We start from the raw sequence: 19,862 nt of genomic DNA on the forward strand, positions 1-19,862 counted from the left end.
CCTGACCTTCAAACATAAAATTGCATAACTGATGCTTCTTATTCCCCTCTTTTCCTCCATAACACTCCTTACCTAGTATATTATTATCTGCTTCCTCTCTCCTACCACTAGATGGTAATCTTCATAAGAATCTGGACTTTGCCTATTCCTATCACCTAGAACAGTACCTGGCATGGAGGAGGTGATATTTGTTGAATAAATGGATGAATTAATGAATGAATAAAGATTTAATAAAAAGAATGAATCTCTCTTCTCTAATGGAGAAAAGCTGGTTTAGAAAGGGGGAAAGTACCAAAAGAATTTTTTGATTGAGACTCTTGGAAATATGGAATAATTTGACTTTGGGGACAACTTGAGGGAGGAATAACTTTAGCTTAGAGTTGAGTAGTTATCCGTACCTACCCTCCACCTTGGGAAGCCGTTTGGTTGACTTTAATGATAGTCTCCATTGGCAGTTACCACCACCTTTAGGTGTCTGTGGTTTGAATACCTATTCAGTAACTTCCTTAATTGTCTTCATACTATACTCATACTGAACTGTAATCCTGAGGAAGACTGAAATGAAATGTCATTACCCATTTTCAGAGGTCCATCTTCAGTTGTCTTAGAAGTAATGGGATTATTACATAAATTCTACAAGGTTTGTATTGATGCTGGTTCATAGAGAAGCATCAGAAGGTATCATCACATTGGCCAGAGAGAAAATTGCTGAAGGGACTCCTTGCTGGTTTGTCCCAGGGTCTGCTTTCTTGGAGTCCCTAGGCTAGGAAAAAGCTTGTTGGTGCCACCTCTTTGTTTTAGGTGTTGCCCACGTGCCTCCATCTAGGGACCTAAGCTGGGAAGCAGCAAGACCTGAAGGAAGTGTGTTTGTACCACTTAAGGAGACATCGGTGGAAAGCCTTCTACGAACTTCCACACATGCCCTGGCTAAGCTGCAGGTGCCCCGGGAGCACCTCTCTGAAGTTCTGGAGCAAATCCACAATGGTAGTTTTGGGACCATCTACCGAACCAAGATATATACTGGGGACCCTGATAAGCCCAAGAGTGTTGTCCTCAAGGCTTTAAAAGGTAAAAGGAGAAGTGTTGGACTTCCTTTCCTCTTTTAACTTTTTTACTGTGAGCCCTCAACAGTGAATGCTAACAGGCTTTGCAGACATTAAGATGTTAATCAACAGATAGTTGTGGTCACAACTGGGCACAGAATAAGAAGGGAATAGAAAGTAAAAACTCGCAACAGAAAGGTTCTTCTTTGGGTCTTTCCCTAGCTCAACCTTGCCTATCAAGGCTGTTAAAACCGATTTTTCCATATTAGATATTACTTGAATGAGGATTTTGAGGTTGTTTCTTCATTTTTCTTCACTGTTTTGATATCTTTTCCAGTTACTGCATTTTTCTTCTTTTTGCTGATACTCATGATATGGACCAGTAATGATGGATACGTAAAACAGAACAAGGATAGGATTAGCAAGAATATTAATCAAAAGGTCTAGAAGTGATAATATTTTAATGTGTGATAATATTTTAATGTGAACAGAACACTTGTCTATTGGGCAGAGGAAAGCCCATCCAGTTCTAAAGACCTATGGTTCTATGTTACCTTTGACAAAAGATCAGTGACATTGAAGATCAATTTCTAATTGATTCTCTTTCTTTTTACTTTTTGTCTACACTCACTCCCCTTTGGAGCCTTGAAATTTATCATCTGAGGTTGCTTCCTGACTTGAACCCCCATTTTATTGGTGATACTCTGACTGCTCACTCCCCATGGTTCTTCTGTCCTCCACAGAACCAGCTGGGCTCCAAGAGGTGCAGGAGTTCTTAGGGCAAATCCGGTTCTATCAGTACCTGGGGAAGCACAAGAACCTGGTACAGCTGGAAGGCTGCTGCACAGAAGGGCTGCCACTCTATATGGTGTTGGAGGATGTGGCCCAGGGGGACCTGCTCAGCTTTCTCTGGACCTGTCGCCGGGTAAGTGGTAGGGTAGAGGTGTTGGGAAGGAAAGGCTTGACCTGGCTTATTAGCTGTTCACATGTCAATTAGCCTGATAAATGACAAATTAGAGAGACATTATAATAGCATAACAGAGTGATTATCACCAACCAATAGAATTTTTAGTGATGATGGAATATCTGCTCTGTCCAATATGGTAGCCACTAATCACATGTGGCTACAGAACCCTTGAAATGGGGCTGATATGATTAAGAAACTGAATTTTCAAATTTATTTAATTTTAAATAACATATGTTTAAATAGGCATATGTGGGTGATGGCTACCATATTGGGCAGTGCAGATTTAGAGAATGGACTTTGGGCTCCATCTCCTACAAGCTATGTGACTTTGGGCAAATCACCTCTCTGAGCCTGAGTTTTTGGAATCTGTAAAGTGGGAGTAATAATAAATACTTATTAAATTCAAGGAAATTACGTCTGTAAAAACATAGTGATTGGTACATATTAAGCACTCAAAATGGTAGCTGCTTTAATGATAATTGCATAACAACCTAACTACTGTTAGTAATAATTTTGTTGTTAGTGTCAAGTATATTTTCTATTCTGTAACACCACCCTAGTGTGCCGAGGCTGAGTTAAGGAGAAATTCAGCCTGCAAGTTTGTATATCTCCAATTCATATTTTAAAAAATTTAAATGTTCAGAAATTTCCAGGCTAAAGTGCAAGTCCTATTCCTTACAATTTCACCACTTCTGTATCTACTCATCTTTTTGAAGTGCTCCATGTTTTCCTAGTTAGCTCGTCACTTGGTGATGAACAAAGTTCAATATTAATCAAGCCTCCTAGGTAGGCTGATCATTGTATTACTTAATGTGTATGAAAAAGAGACCTTGTTGACCTCTTCCATCCAGTGATGCAAATAGGACAATGTGCACATCATGAGATTTTAAACCTTTTTAAGAGGTTATCCATCTGTCACTTGGTCTGTGCCCTAACCTCACTTGTTTCTTTTTATTTTTCAGACTGCATGCCTCTCTATTTCAGATTGTTTTCGCATGCTTTTCTCATTATACCAGACTTCTCCCTTTCCCTTCTTTGTAGGGTCAATGGCCACTCACTCTTCGGATCTCGTCAAGAGCTTTCCTTGCTTCTCCAACTGAATGAGCTCTCTTTCCTCCACCATCATATGATCTCTTTTACATTTCTTTCATGGCACCATGTATTTATGTATGATTATTTTATTTTGATTCACATGTGTTTGCCACAGTATAAGCTCCAGAAGGCAGTAGACATATTTATTTTGCTCACTTTTGTATTCTGAGTTCCTAAGATGGAATCTGGCACATAGTAGGCATTCAGTCAAGATGTGTTCAGTTAATGTGCTTAATTAATCTCTCTCTCTCTCTCACACACACACACACACACACACACACACATATTCTGCCCTAGGAAAATTGCTGCTTTATCCAATGGATAGTCTTATATATACTTGTCTTTCTTACCTGCTATTCTGTTCTTCCTTCACTCTGCTATTCATCTACATTCTTTACTGTTTTCCTGGTCCGATAAATCATGGTACTTCTCTGCATATCTGAGAATCTCTCATATCATCTGTCCTTGAATCTTATAGTCCTTATATATTTGTGTATTTTCCTTAGCTTTGATAACTGCATTTAAGAATATCTCTGCCCCTATTTTTTCTTTCAGATCTGTTCATGTCATTTTGATATACTTCTTTTTTCTCTATCTATTTAGGACGTGATGACCATGGATGGCCTTCCCTATGACCTCACAGAAAAACAAATATATCACATTGGGAAGCAGGTCCTTTTGGCTGTGGTAAGGCTTGGAGAAATGACAACAGATGACAGTGATTTTTCTTGTTAGCTTGGTATTTAATGTCATATTTCTCAGTTATGCTCTCAAATGGGGTATATATTATAAAGGAAATCAGATGGAAGTTAGGGGACGGAAACTCAAGCACCAATAAATTGTTTTCAATTCTTTCATGAAATTATTTAGATAATATAATTCAGGATTGGTAATTCTAGGAAGAAAGTAGTCAGTTTAAAGTGTTTTTTTTTTTTTTTAATAAATCTATTTATTTTTGGCCGCGTTGGGTCTTCGTTGCTGCGCGCAGGCTTTCTCTAGTTGCAGCGAGCGGGGCCTACTCTTCGTTGCGGTGCGTGGGCTTCTCATTGCAGTGGCTTCTCTTGTTGTGGAGCACGGGCTCTAGGCCCCTGGCCTTCAGTAGTTGTGGCACGTGGGTTTCAGTAGTTGTGGCTCGTGGGTTCTAGAGCGCAGGCTCAGTAGTTGTGGCACACGGGCCTAGTTGCTCCGCAGCATGTGGGATCTTCCTGGACCAGGGCTCGAACCTGTGTCCCCTGCATTGGCAGGCAGATTCTTAACCACTGCGCCACCAGGGAAGCCCTGAAGTGTTTTTTTTAAAAATATTTATTTATTTGGTTGCATCGGGTCTTAGTTGTGGCAGGCGGGCTCCTTAGTTGTAGCTCACTGGCTTCTTAGTTGCGTTACGTGGGCTTCTTCATTGCAGCAGGCGGGCTCCTTAGTTGTGGCATGCGAACTCTTAGTTGCGGCATGCATGTGGGATCTAGTTCCCGGAGTAGGGATCAAACCCAGGCCCCCTGCATTGGGAGCACAGAGTCTCAACCACTGTGCCACCAGGGAAGTCCCAATTTAGGGTTTTTAGAAGGAACAGGGGGGCTTCCCTGGTGACGCAGTGGTTGGGAATCCACTTGCCAGTGCAGGGGACACAGGTTCGAGCCCTGGGAAGATCCCACATGCCACGGAGCAACTAAGCCCATGCGCCACAATTACTGAGCCTGTGCTTTAGAGCCCATGAGCCACATCTACTGAGCCTGCATGCCATAACTACTGAAGTCCGTGCGCCTCAAGCCTGTGCTCCCCAACAGGAAGCGCCACCGCGATGAGAGGCCTGTGCACCACAATGAAGAGTAACCCCCACTTGCAGCAACTAGAGAAGGCCCAGGCGCAATGATGAAGACCCAACGCAGCCAAAAATAAATAAATAAAATAAATAAATTTATTTTTTTAAAAAAAAGAAGGAACAGGAAGGGTTTTAAAAGATTTCTCAGTCTTAAGGGTAAAAAACCAGGGCCAAGAGCTATATGTCCACCTACTTCCAGATATATACTAATGTTAACAGATGTAAAAGGGGAAAGGGGAAGCAAGTTGGGAGAAGAAATGGGAATAGAAACTGAATGGGTGAAAGGCTACAGAACCAGAAGGAAGCTTATAATTTATACCTGTAAAACAAGAAATACTAGTTCAGAACATGTTAGGTTGTAGATTTGCTTTGATACTGAATGTGATAGGAATTACAGATACTTTAAAAAGAACAAGGAACAAGTGGAAGAGGAGGAATAAGAAGGGGCAAAGGTGAGAGCATTTCTTTATTTTATACTAACCCAAATAAACAGAGAAGAGAAAGAACTCAAGGCTTAAGAGAAAAAAAAGTTACCTTTACCAGAATTACTCAGAAAATTTAGATGACTATTCCTATGAAATTATTTAGATAACTGTGTTTAAAAATAGCTACAGAAAATCAGGGCTCTGTGAAGCTACTATTTTAGTATTTGATATATCTTGCCATCTTGAGGTATGAAATATACAAGGGATCTAAATGGAATCAGAGAAAGCTTAGGAAAATAGAGGTGATGAAGTGAGAGAAAGTTAGTTGAAGTTCTCATGGAGCAAGGGAGAGAGCACATCATACAAATAAATGTTAACTATGGTGTTTGGATGGCCTAGTTGGTATATTTCCTTGATAAAGTTAGGGTATCAGGACAAACGAACTATTTAAAAAACAGAAATAGACTCACAGCATTGAAAACAAACTTATGATTACCAAAGGGTAAAGGGGAGAGGAGGGATAAGTGAGGAGTTTGGGATTAACAGATACACAATACTATATATAAAACAGATAAACAACAAGGACCCACTGTATAGCACAGGGAACTATATTCAATATCTTGTAATAACCTATAATGGAAAAGAATCTGAAAAAGAATATATATATATATACATATATATGTATATGTATATGTGTATATATATACATATATATGTGTGTATATATATATACATATATATCTGAATCACTTTGCTGTACATCTGAAACTAACACAACACTGTAAATCAACTATATTTCAATAAAAAGTTAGGGTATAAGGACAGAGCTTACCTTGTATTCTGAACCATAATTGCAGGGGTGCCCCATAGAGATGCAGTGATCACACTGAAGCATTCCTCAGAGCCCTAGGTTACCAGTTATAAGGCAATATCATACTATTTTTTCTAACTTTTAACAACCTCAAGATCAGTGCATTCTTCAAGTCTTCTCATTAGAGTATAATACCTTTGTTCTGAGACCTCACCTGAGACAAAAAAACAAAAAACAAAAAAACAAAAAATCCCTGCTAGTCACTCTTTGCTGAACATCAATGACTGGAAATTGCCACCTTCCCCTTTTATTTTTTCACACCATTCTTGTTTAGTAATCATAGACCTCAGTCTCTAGTGCTTTAGTCACGTATAGTTTTTCAGCATCTCTGTATGCCTTGAACACCTTGATGTTGGGGGAAATGATTTCAACACATCAGTGTCATTCAGGTGCAGTGGTTCTCAAATGTCTTCTTGGCTGTGCTATAATCATTTTGATACTTCTTAAAAATATAGATTATCAGGTCCCTCTTCCTAGATTTTAGTTAAGTAAATCCGGAGAGAAAACCTTATGAATTTATAAATCTCTCAGGCAATTCTGATTTGCAGCCTGGCCTGAAAAGTATTAGTAGAATTTGTAGTACTTCCTATGAATTAGAATATTGGGTTCTGGTCACTACCACTTAGTACCAGTGTGACCTTATGTAATCATTTAGATTTATCTGAAAGTTACTTCCCTAACTCACCTCATCTAGTTATTTTAGGGACAAAATGAGATGATGTAAAACTGTATATAAATTTATTATTATGACACTCAATTTTGCTATGTATATATTACCCTGTTTGGGAGACTGCTGCTAGAAACTTGAAACCTACTCTCCTTCCCCTTGTCTAGCTGGGTCCTATTTGAGAGGAAAATCAGGCCAGGGTCAGGGTCAGAGTAGGGGATTATAATTTCCAAACCCAGTACAAATGTTATTTGGATTATTTGCTCAGTTTGCTAAACTTTATTTGTTTGTTTTAAAGCAAAGCTAGTGTATTTACTAATAAATGTGTCTTCAAAAATATAAAGGGTATATCAATGTATCCAAAATGTGTAAATCATTTGTCAAACCCCAGAGAATGTACAATGCGAAAAGTGAACCCTGATGTAAACTCTGGACTTCAGTTGAAAATAGTGTATCAGTATCAGTTCATCAGTTGTAACAAATGTATCACACTGATGCTAGTTGTTAATAATAGAGGAAACTATGAAGTGGGAGGGAAGGGATGTGGGAGTGCTCTGGATTTTCCACTCAATTTTGCTGTCAACCTAAAACAACTCTTAAAAAAATAGTCTTTTAATTTTTTTAAAAAAGGAATGAAGTATTGGTATCAGTTTGCTAATCTTAAACACAATGCAAACATGTCTGATTCATTATAAATACTTGGAAGCGGGACTTCCTGGTGGCGCAGTGGTTAGGAATCTACCTGCCAGTGCAGGGAACACGGGTTTGATACCTGGTCCAGGAAGATCCCACATGCTGTGGAGCAACTAAGCCCGCATGCCGCAAGAGCCACAACTACTGAGCCCGTGTGCCACAACTACTGAAGCCCGCGTACCTAGATCCCTTGCTCTGCAACAAGAGAAGCCACCACAGTAAGCCCCTGCTCGCTGCAACTAGAGAAAGTCCTCATGTAGCAACGAAGACCCAACACAGCCAAAAATAAATAAATAAAAATTAATTAAAAAATTAATAAATACTTGGAAGCGATATGTCATAATGAGGCTTGTTCAGAGTAGAAAATCTCCTTGTCTTTTCAAGGATTTGTTTCTTTTTATCTGTGACCTAAGCCATGACCTCAGAGAGCTGATCCATCTTTGATCTCATGTTGACAGGAATTTCTCCAGGATAAGCATCTGTTCCATGGGGATGTGGCAGCCAGGAATATCCTGATCCAGTGTGATCTCACTGCTAAACTCTGCGGACTGGGCCTGGCTTATGAAGTCCACTCCCGAGGGGCCATCTCGTCTACTCGCACCGTACCTCTCAAGTGGCTTGCCCCAGAACGGCTTCTGCTGAGACCAGCTGGCATCAAAGGAGACATGTATGGTTTGTTCCTGCCCTGTGGATTTCTTCCTTTCTTGACCCAGGTGTCCTCCAGCTCATGAACATGACTGGGTCTATTGTCAATTATGTCTCCACATGAAATCTCTACTGAGAAGTCAGACTCTCAAGCAAAAATGTGTGTTATGTGGCAGAGCTTATATGTGGCATCTGCCTGCAATCCTTTATAGTGCCTTTTGAAGTATTCCCTCTGTGTTAGATTAGAAACCTTAGTTAGGAGAGAAAAAAAGTGAATAGATTATTCATGCTAGTATCTGAGGACTTAATCTTGTGGAGTTTTATCTGTTTATCTAGTTCTATCTGAAAGAGGTAGGTCCGCTTAATCAAAAGTTTAGTTAAACTAGGACTTATTAAAATAAATACATATGTGTGTGTGTATACTCAATTTATTTTAACTTAAAACATATAAATAGATATTTAATTATCAATCTTTTGGAGGAGGGCCAAGGGGATAGACCTGCTATGCTAAATGAAGTTACGTGTCGTGTTTCTTGTATAAATAGCATCCATAATGAATTATTTTTGAGTTTCAGTTTGGGATGACTCTAAGTAGAGAGAGAAACTTGAAAACAATTGTGACGCAATTTGACTACAGACATTTATTGTTAATTTTTTCCCAGTTTTCTACAGTTGTCTCACCCACACAATTTGACAACACTTTCTTTTTAGCAGTTTGGTCTTATAGAATATTTTCAAAGCATTCAATCTAGTTTTCAGGGAGCTAATGCTTTTGGCATGTATATTTAATCAGCTTACATAATATCTAATTGATTACATAATTACAGTTACATGTAGGGTTGGCATAAACAGGATTGTAAAGAACTGCGATTGACTTTTGGTAGCCATATAACTCAACTGCTCGGAGGAGCACATAAACATAAAATAGAATATCTTACTAGCCATGAACGTTATGAGTTGTGGGGGAAATTTAGAACATCAGTTGATGTGGTGGGTCAATTAAGAGACTGCTTTTTTATTTTATTTATTTATCTTTTGGCTGCACCGCGTGGCATGTGGGAGCTTAGTTCCCTGACCAGGGATCGAACCCATGCCCCCGTGCAGTGGAAGTGCAGAGTCTTAACCACTGGACCTCCAGGGAAGTCCCCAGAAGACTGCTTTTTTATTTCATTGCTGCTTCGCTGACATCTGCTTTTGAATAGAGGTCTGGGAATAATAAGCTTAACTGGGAAATATTGCTCATTTAATGATGATGTTATAGAATAGTGAAATATACATCTCTTGAATCATATTGCTTAGGCAAATGCCTACCCCAATTATGTATAAAACTTGTTCTGTTAATATTTTTCCTAGGTTTGGGCAATTAGATCTACTGAGGAAATAGTAGATAAATGATAAAACTTGCTTGGCCTTGAGCTAAGAATAAAGGCTAGAATTTCAGCAGGGAGAAATGGAAAGGATGAAAAAGATGCAGAGGGGAATTTCTGTATGTTTGGGTGAATATCTTTGCATGTTTGCACAAACACTCACAATTTAGCAAATAATGGTAAATATCTATTAATGTGTAATATAGAAAAAAGGAGACATAAATTCAGTGCTCAAATAGATTAGATTCTAAGGGGATTGGACAGAAATGCTTTCTTTCTTTTTTTTTTTTTTAATTAATTATTTATTTATTTATTTATTTTATTTTTGGCTGTGTTGGGTCTTCGTTTCTGTGCGAGGGCTTTCTCTAGTTGCGGAAAGCGGGGGCCACTCCTCATCGCGGTGCGCGGGCCTCTCACTATCGCGGCCTCTCTTTTTGCGGAGCACAGGCTCCAGACGCGCAGGCTCAGTAGCTGTGGCCCACGGGCCTAGTTGCTCCGCGGCATGTGGGATCTTCCCAGACCAGGGCTTGAACCCGTGTCCCCTGCATTGGCAGGCAGATTCTCAACCACTGCGCCACTAGGGAAGCCCAGAAATGCTTTCTAATGGCACTACCTCATTGCTTATTGTGTCAGTCACCCTTGATTCCCTCTCATTGCCTTTGTAATGGGGTTCTTACTGAAGGCCTCTGGTATTTAAGTGAGCTGTCTTTACGAAAGGCAGAAATAGAAATTAAATCCATGGCCTTGTTTCTTTTACAGCTGGTCTTTTGGGATACTGCTCTACGAGATGGTGACTCTAGGTAAGGAGGATCCCCAAAGTAGTGTGCACCTATACAAAGATATACAAGGATGTTTATTTGGGTGGTGGATGACATTTGCTATGAGAAGGGGTTTCGGTACAATCTCTGAAGGTTGAACTGAGTTGACATAGAATTCTGATTTTTGAGATAGTCTTGTAATGTCTTGATTCCCTCCCTCTCTCTCTCCTTCCCTCTTTCTGTTTTTAACTTTCTTTTGCTTTCTTTCCCTTTCTTTCCCTCAAGACTTTACCAATTCCATGGGATGTTTTAAAATCCAAGGATGATTCCAAGGATGATTCCAAGGACGATCTTGCATAAACATAAAAATATTGTCTTTAGATTTATTAATCCACTTGATGGAGAAACTATAGCACCTTCTCATGTTTGGGAAGTAGAGGGCAGATCTTATTTCTCACTTTGCTTTATTTTGTTATTTTCCTAAAGACTCAACGTTCTACTAAGTTATCAGTACCCACCCCCCCCGTCTCTTTTTTTCCAAAATTCTCTAAGCTATATCCTTACTTGATCACCAGGGAGCAATTATATTATATCTATTATTTTTCCTATGGCTATACTTTTGCAGGCAATTAGCCCAGGTGGATGGAGAGTAGTGTTAGTTATACTTTATATTCCAGAGGACGCTTAAGTTCTCTTACTACTCTCATTCTTTCCATACCAACAGGGGCACCTCCATATCCTGAAGTCCCTCCTACCAGCGTCCTACAGTATCTCCAAAGAAGGAAAATCATGAAGAGACCCAGTAGCTGCACACACACCATGTAAATGGTTTTTAAAATATTTTTTTGCTCTTCATCAGTCGTGCCCCTTTCAAAGTGGCTCAGATGACCCTCAGCTGTCCTTTGTGTGCTAATGTACAACCCTAAACCAAACCTATGCAGTAAAACACATCTGCTCACGTATACGATGTACATGTATATGTATATCATATGTATGTATGTGTGTATACATACACACACACAAAATATTGAGGCAACCACTGAGTACTATATTAGAAATTTAAGTTTGCTAACGTTGTTAAAGCTTAGTTCTTCTGGAAGCTTTTAAAATAGACCAAATCCAATGCAAATACAGTAGTGTTTTATCTATTTAAATGTCAGTCTCAGTTAGAGACTACTAGCTTCAGTTCTAATATAGTTGTCATAAAATCCATTGCACTACAGTTACTCACTGGTTCCTATTTAATATTTAACTTAAAAAAATATTGATTATCTGTTTTCCCAGTTCTAAGCATGTTGGAAGCCAACCAAAAGGGGGGGGGTGAGAAGAAATTAGACAGGAGAAGGAGGATATCAAATTGTCAGCAGAAAGGGACAGTTGGTGAACTAACGTAGAGGCAGAAAATGGAAAAATTAAAAATTACCCTCAGAATTTTATAACCAATAAAGTACAAAAAAAGGTTGTTATAGAACATAAGAAAAGGTTAAATTATTTTTAAGAAGACAGGAGTTAATATATTAATATACATTTCTATTAAAGTTGTTGCTATTTTGTAAATTTTTCAGCACTGAAAAGGTAAACTTCCAGCACCTGGGTTTCCCAACATTAAACAGTTACAGCATCAAGCATGTTAAAAAATGTTAAATATCATAACTGTTGATATATATTTTTATGTGTATATACACACACATACACACAGTATAGTGATACTGGTTGGGTATACTAGAATGAAGTTGTTGACAAATATTTCTCATAGGCTTTATGTGTATAAAAGGCTGTCCTTGATACTGGGGAAAGACATTTAACTGATAAAGTACCTGGTCTTGAAGAAGGATATCAGAAACAACATGAAAATCAACATAAAGTTTGAGGCAATAAGTAGAATGGTTAAAAGCTCAGATTCATCTCATAGAGTCAAAAAGACACACGTTCAGCCCTAGTCCTACTACTTTACTGTGCGTTGTTTACTTACCTTAAAATAGGCATAATGATAATCCTACCTCAAAATTATTGTGAGGCTACAATGAAATAATGCATGTTAAGTTTCCCTACCATGCCTTTTATAATAAGTAAGTTCTTGGTAAAACGTTAGCAGTATTATTAAAGTAGCATCTTATACAAAGTCTCAACATACAACATTAATGAGTGTGGGAAACACAGTGCATGCTGAGGTTTATAAGGAAAGGAATTGAGACTTAAACCTGTAGGAAAGGATAACCATGGAGAGGATATTCAAGGAATTGGGCAGAGCACGAGCAAAGACAGAGTTGGGTGTTACTAACCACATCAAGGGCATAGCAAGACACTGACTTGTCAGGAGGAGAGGGCTTCAGTTAGGCAAGAACTATGTGGTAAGAAGCTAGGGGGTGGGATGTTGACTTTATATGGTGAGCAGTGGGAAATCACTGTAGGTTCTTGGGCAGGAATGAGACTTGATGAAGAGTGTTTGAAAACAGGCTATGTTGTAAATTCTCTAGAAACTGGATTGAAGCAAAGACAGATTAAAGGTGGTAAGTACTTCTATCTCGATTAAGGCAATTTCCTGGAGAAGCTAAGTAATAAAGGGGGGAAATGACCTGGATTAAAGGAAGGAACCATCTAATTACATTATCTGAAATTAGTATGAATTGTATTATTCCATACCTTCTTATTTTCCTTGCTGTAATGTAGCTCATACTGGTAGATAAGTTATAGCAATGGTCTGGAATGATGCAAATTAATAACATGTAAGATGAAAACACTTAAGGGTTTTTGGTAATCTAATGGAAAAAAAAACTGTTCTGTCATACTGATTGTAGTTTAAGAAATATTTAGTCATTCCTTTTATAAAAAGGGTCCTGTTGAGAAGATGATATTAAGAGACTTAGCATTAGGAGGATGAGAAGGAACAGTATTCTCTGGGAAGCATATGGGACACAGCAATGAGAAGTAGATTAAAGACTCGTAGGTTTCTTTTGTTAAGGTTTGTTAGGAGAGGAGACAGTTTCTCTTGTTTCTCTTGTTTCCCTTTCAGGTACGGTCTCATGAAGTCCTGCTGGCGTTGGAGTGAGGACAGCCGCCCCTCACTTAGAGAGCTACACTCACGCCTAGAAACTGCCGCTCGAACTGCAAATGACAAGGCTGTGTTGCAAGTACCAGAGTTGGTGGTGCCTGAATTGTACGCAGCTGTGGCAGGCGTCAGCGTGGAGAGTCTCTCCTATAGCTATAGCATCCTTTGAAGATCCCGGGGCAACACATATTTTTGGGAGATCATATACTCTTGGAACCAATTCCTCCAAGAACAGAGAAAAGACTTTCTACTGGGACATAAAGGGATGAATGGGACATGGATCCTGCATCTTTCCCTACACATTTCCCTAGAAACCTGAAATGATGCTAGATGAGGCTGCACACACCATATACCCTCGAGACTGAGAAGTACAGTTTCATTTCTGTTATCCCAGTCCTGAAGATGCAGGGTAGATGGGATGGACCATGTCAATGCAAGGGAGGTTTTACAAGTCTGTGGTGTTTGTCGCAGCATGGCACAGATAAGCTGGTCCCTCCCACCACAGGCTGGTTTCCTTTGAAACACGCTTTTATCTAGACTATTATAAGGTCCAGAAAATTGGAATCAAATGAGGGAAAGAGAAAGCTGATAAAGAAGTTGATGAGAAGAAAATTGAAGGTTCTACTTGCTCAGGAGTATAGATAAGGACCAAGGTCATCCTTCAGAGAGAAGGGGGAGGAAGGACATACAGGACTTCATTCCTGGTCTGTTCATGCAGGGCTGAAGGAGAACCATTAAGGAAGACTTCTGAGCTCCCCCTAAGGTGTATATAGGAGAAATATGGTCCCCTTTGATCTAATTCTGAGGTAGGTGAACCCTGTTGGTACTATTTTAACTAGAAGCTGGAGGGGTCATTTCATGATTAAGAACATTCAACTTGTACTTTTCAACAGTCTGGCTTCCTGGCCCCTATGAGACTAGGGAGACTGAGCCCAGAGGGTCAATTGGGTCGATGATGAATACACTGTGTATTTAATAAATGGGAAATATGGAAATCAAGCAAAAGTGCTTAGTAGGCAAGGACGTCTTTAACAAGGGCTAGAAAAGGATGTAACCTGAGGTGGAAGGATGATAGGTTCCCATTTTCAATCATCCAATGATCTACTGTGAAAGTTATTTCATTAAATTCATATTTATTGAGTGAAAGTAGGCTTTTCAGGTTATACAGTTGCCAAAATCTCTCCAATAGGGAGGATAACAGTAGATAAATGAAAGCTAATGTCAACAGAAAAATTCAAGAGGCAATCTACATTGTCAGAAAAGGGATTCCTATTGCGTGAAAAGAGGATGCTACCTACCTCACAGGGTTGTCATGAGGATTGAATGAGAGTGTATATTTGTACCGTATCTGGCACATACTATGTGCTCAATAAATGTTAATTTCCTTACTCTCATCCTTACTAGCCTAGAATCTTTCATATCTTTTTCATTTAACACCTACGGTGGCCAAGAAGAGAACCTCGGTCTGTCAGTCACACTGCAAGGGAGGACATGCTTAAAGATGATGGTATGGTACAAATACCACTTGACTAAAATGAGGAAGTCATAATTTTTGTGTGAGCGTCTGGATGATGACAGTCATCTCCTACTAGTTCAAAATACTGGAAATATCATGATAATGACAGTTCAGTTGAACATGTGGTCTGTGATTTTAAACAATACCTTGGATACTCTAGAAGGGACATCCAAGGCTGCTATAGGAAAATGACTGGCAGTTGAAAAACTTGCAGAAGTTAGAATCCTGATGGAGCCATGATGAGTCGCCCAACTGAATAATGATTCTTGCACCTCTAGGAATACCGCAATGACTAGACAGAATTTACATGCGTGGTAAGCAGCAATAGGGAGAAGGGAGGAAGAATGGCTCAGCACAAAATGATGAAGTCCTATGGAATCTCATTGTTCTCAGCTGTTCATTTAAGTCAAATTTACAAAATATTTATTTATTTATTCAACTATTTTCAAAGAATAGAGTGTTAAGGCCAACTGTGCCAGACACTGTGCTAGGTGTTGGATAAAAAGAAACGGAGAGCTTTGGCTTACAGTCTAGAAAGCAAGAGACACTATATACACATTTATGTGGGTATTTGTTAATTACAATTGTGATAAGTGCTGTGAAGAAAAAGTATAGGGTAGTAGAAGGGAGTATAGAATGGGGACCTCCCTGAAAAAATGGCATTTAGACTGAGACCTTAGGGATGGGTGAGTAAGCCTGACAGTGAGGAGAAGAGCCTTCCAGTTGAAGGATTATGTATGTGAAAACTCTGAGGCAAGAAAAAACTCAGCTTGAGGAACTGCAAGGAGGCTAGTGGGAGGGAGGTATAGTGAAGCGGGAGGAGAGTGGTGCATGATGAAACGGAGCATTGCTCTTTCACGCTGTATTTTTTTTTTTGCAAGGGAAATAATGAATTCACCTTTACCAATGATATTCAAAGTAGCACTCGACACTCATCCATCAGCGGTAAATTAGGAACAATAAAAATCAACTCTACCAACAGTCTGGGAATAGATCAGATGATCCAAGAGGGAATACTTCTCAAAATCCCCACCATGTACAAAAAGAGACTCAATGGAAAAGAGTAGCTTTTAAAATATGTAAGAGAAAAAAATATTAATTCTACAAATAGTTATTCATTGTATACCACATACAAAGCTCAAAGTTAGCTTCTATGGAAGAAATAAAGACAAATCCTGAATGACTCAAGCCCTCAAGTCACTTATTTGGTAGTAAATTCGTGCCCCTCATTTTTTTTTATTACATATCTTTATTAGGAAAAATATTTTGAGCACTCAACCCTACTAAAATTATATAATTTATATATAGATGTAAAATATACACAGTATAAAATAAATGCAATATAAATTAAAACTGGTAAAATAAATATTATTTTTTAATTTTTATTGGAGTATAGTTGCTTGAAATAAATGTTATTTTTAAAATATTTTGCTAATTGTTTCACATTGTATGTTAATGTTTGTTTTGGTAGGAGGCAAAGAAGCAGACAATTGCTATTTTAAACTTTGTTTTTCTGGATATAGGTCTGGAACATTGGATACAGTAATTGTTTATTCAGAGGAAACTGGGTCTTTCCCTCACTTGGCCAGGCTTTTTCCAAAGGAGAATTATATTTCTGGCATCTTTGACTTGTCAGCCATACCAGGTATTCCCAAGCTAATGAATGGAAAAAAGAATGAAAATATTTACCATTTAATCAAGTTGAATCCGGGTTAGGATTTGTTTTATTGTTTTGATTCCCTCCTCTCCCACTTTTTTTAAATTAAATTAAATTAATTTATTTATTTATTTTGGCTGTGTGGGGGTCTTCGTTTCTGTGCCAGGGCTTTCTCTAGTTGCGGCAAGCAGGGGCCACTCTTCATCGCGGTGCGCGGGCCTCTCACTGTCGCGGCCTCTCTTGTTGCGGAGCACAGGCTCCAGACGCGCAGGCTCAGTAGTTGTGGCTCACGGGCCCAGTTGCTTCGCGGCATGTGGGATCTTCCCAGTCCAGGGCTCGAACCCGTGTCCCCTGCATTGGCAGGCAGATTCTCAACCACTGCGCCACCAGGGAAGCCCTCCTCTCCCAGTCTTGCTTTTCCAATTTATGCTTTATGGTTAAAAAAAAATTGCAAAATAGCTAGGAACTGAGCAAATGCCCACCTGGAAACCACGTCTCATTGAAACTTGACAATGTAATTCAACTTAGAATAGTCTGAACCAGTAGTTCTCAAATCATGTTTGTGCACAACACTAGTTTTAGGTATTTTCTATGAAAATTGAATAATAATATTTTTCACCATGCTAAAGAAAAAGTTAGTGAATAGAATCTTCTAAATCTTAACCTTGCTGTAACAACTGTTGTTAAATTTTTGCTCTACCATGACTCATTTAAACAAATAAATGTGTATCAAATACAATACAAGACTGGGAGAATCACCTATTATGCTTAATTTAGCAGACTGGTTTTACTTGTATTGGAAATAAGAATTAGTGGTTATGCTATGTGTTAGAAGCATATAATATTGTCATATGCTCGATAAATTATTAGTTTGAATAATGGAATTGAATATATCATGTCGTAATAATCTAGCAATAGCTTCAAGTGCTCACCATATATGAACATATTTGAGAAACAATGGTGTGGAAGTTTTGGTGTTTCTGCATGATGGTGGTTTTCTCATTAAAAAAAGTAACTCCACTGAGTGGTTTAAAACAGGGGTCCCCAACCCCTGGGGGGGGGCGGTTCCTGTTAAGAACCAGGCTGCACAGCAGGAGGTGGGCAGCGGGAGAGCAAGCGAAGCTTCATGTGCCGCTCCCCATCGCTCCCCACTGCGCGCATTACCGCCTACCATCCCCCTAACCCCACATCCGTGCAAACGCTGTCTTCCACAAAACCGGTCCCTGGTGCCAGAAAGGTTGGGGACCCCTGGTTTAAAAGACATATATGGTTAAAACAGATAAGTCTACTACAGAAGGGAAGAGAGAAAGGTGGGTGGATGGAATGAAGACTGAAATAGACCATAGTCATTCTGACATTTAAAAACATTTCAATTACCTTAGAATATTGTGTTAGACCATATAATATTCTTGATTTACTACTCTGATCCATTTAATGTAATGAGCTAGCCCTAACAGTTTTTGTCTGTAAATACAAAATCAAAACTATTCAAAAGCTACTGATAACATAATGAAAACAACAACTATCTTTGGGCTTGCCTGGTGGCGCAGTGGTTAAGAATCCGCCTGCCAATGCAGGGGACACGGGTTTGAACCCTGGTCCGGGAAGATCCCACATGCCGAGGAGCAACTAAGCCCGTGCGCCACAACTACTGAGGCTGCGCTCTAGAGCCAGCGAGCCACAACTACTGAAACCTGTGTGCCACAACTACTGAAGCCCGGGGCCTAAAGCCTGTGCTCCGCAACAAGAGAAGTCACCGCAATGAGAAGCCCGCGCACTGCAACAAAGAGTAGCCCCTGCTCGCCGCAACTAGAGAAAGCCTGCGCACAGCAACGAAGACCCAATGCAGCCAAATAAATAAATAAATGAAAATTAAAAAACAAAACAAAACTATCTTCTCTAGTTATCACAAGAAAATCAGAACATATTTCTGGAAATTGTAAGTAGGAATGATTTGATAATTTTAAATAGTGGGGCAAAAGGCAAAAGAGGTGTGAGGACAGAGCAGACATGAGAGATCAAAGGAAGAGAGAATTTTAGACACAGGAAACATCAGAATATTTTAAAAGATGAAATTAACACTTAGAAGAAATAATCATCTCTGACCCTAGCCCTCTGACTTGATTCGTCATCATGAAGTTGAAAGCAATAAACTTAAAAACTTGAATGGGAAATCATTATTTTATCAATGAATAATGTGTATTTGATTAAATCATTAAGCCTTCATTTCAGCTGGAGTTGGAAAATAAAATGTTTATTTCTTAATTACTTCACAAGGGTTTTTGAAGCTAACCACAGAGATTGCATTAGCAAAGGCAGAAATAGTTCTTCATTTGGCTTCATTTAAGCAGCCCAAACATTTATTTTTATAAATAAACTATGCTGTTGCCAGTAAGTATGTCCTAATTTGAAGCTTACAGCCATTGAGATTGAGATTTCTCAATGTTCCAAAAATATTTTCTCTGTTTCCAGCCCATGTAAAAGCATATAAAATGGTTCTTATATAACTTTATTGTCCAAAATGATAGCCACTAGACATGTCTGGCTATTTAAATATTAAGTTCACACAAATTAAATAATATTTAAAAATAAAAATTCAGTTCCTCAGTCTCGCTAGCCACATTTCAAGTGCTCAGTAGCCATTCAGAAAGTTTCCATAGCTCTGGTGTATAACATCCAAGAAGACCACAATACACAAATGCTTCATCACTTTCCAATCTTTACGGTGACACAAGAGACATACAGTTTGCCTTTTTTTTTTTTTGCTAATTATAGGAAGGATTAAGTAAGTATATTTTCACATTTCATCTTAAAAACAGATAGGGTTAGAGAGGATTAGTCTTGAGCTCAGATGTCTTTTTAGGGGATAAAGACAGTAATTGGTTACAGATAAAAATCTTAACCCTGTGCATTCCATAAGCTCTATTTACACAGTCACAGATCTGGTACCTGTAGCTCTACTTAGGTAAGCGTGAACACTTGGCACATTTGCCAAAAATGGGAAGGAAATGCATTAGGAAATCCAAAGATTGCATGAGGCTCCCTACAAAAAACAAATGGATTACTGCCTATATTTTCAGAGATACTATGGAATATTATGATCAAGTTTCTGTGGATTATTTTTGTGGTAAGTACAGTGACTGATGTATCCCAGTTTGCCTGGGAAGTTCCAGGTTTTAAGACTGAAAGTCCCACATCCTAGGAAACTCCTTGGTCCTGGGCAAACTGGAATGGTTCATCACCCTAGTGATGAGGGATGGTGCTTTATGTTTCTTGTATATTTTCCATAATGGCAG

At 38.9% G+C, this 19,862-nt stretch overlaps 1 protein-coding gene across 1 annotated transcript in view; it reads left to right on the forward strand.

Annotated features, from left to right (window-relative positions):
• The window catches only part of STYK1 (serine/threonine/tyrosine kinase 1), a 47,150-nt gene extending 33,565 nt beyond the window's left edge, over positions 1-13,585 (forward strand). Inside the window, exons 4-10 of the mRNA XM_061205592.1 lie at positions 802-1,068; positions 1,787-1,968; positions 3,706-3,789; positions 8,033-8,241; positions 10,346-10,386; positions 11,069-11,165; positions 13,358-13,585. Coding sequence (XP_061061575.1) covers positions 802-1,068; positions 1,787-1,968; positions 3,706-3,789; positions 8,033-8,241; positions 10,346-10,386; positions 11,069-11,165; positions 13,358-13,562 — 1,085 coding nt within the window. The 3' untranslated portion in view covers positions 13,563-13,585. The remainder of the gene's footprint in view (positions 1-801; positions 1,069-1,786; positions 1,969-3,705; positions 3,790-8,032; positions 8,242-10,345; positions 10,387-11,068; positions 11,166-13,357) is intronic.
• Positions 13,586-19,862: the final 6,277 nt, after the last annotated feature.

This window comes from Eubalaena glacialis, chromosome 11 (genome assembly GCF_028564815.1).
Source record: "Eubalaena glacialis isolate mEubGla1 chromosome 11, mEubGla1.1.hap2.+ XY, whole genome shotgun sequence".
Taxonomy (NCBI): domain Eukaryota; kingdom Metazoa; phylum Chordata; class Mammalia; order Artiodactyla; family Balaenidae; genus Eubalaena; species Eubalaena glacialis.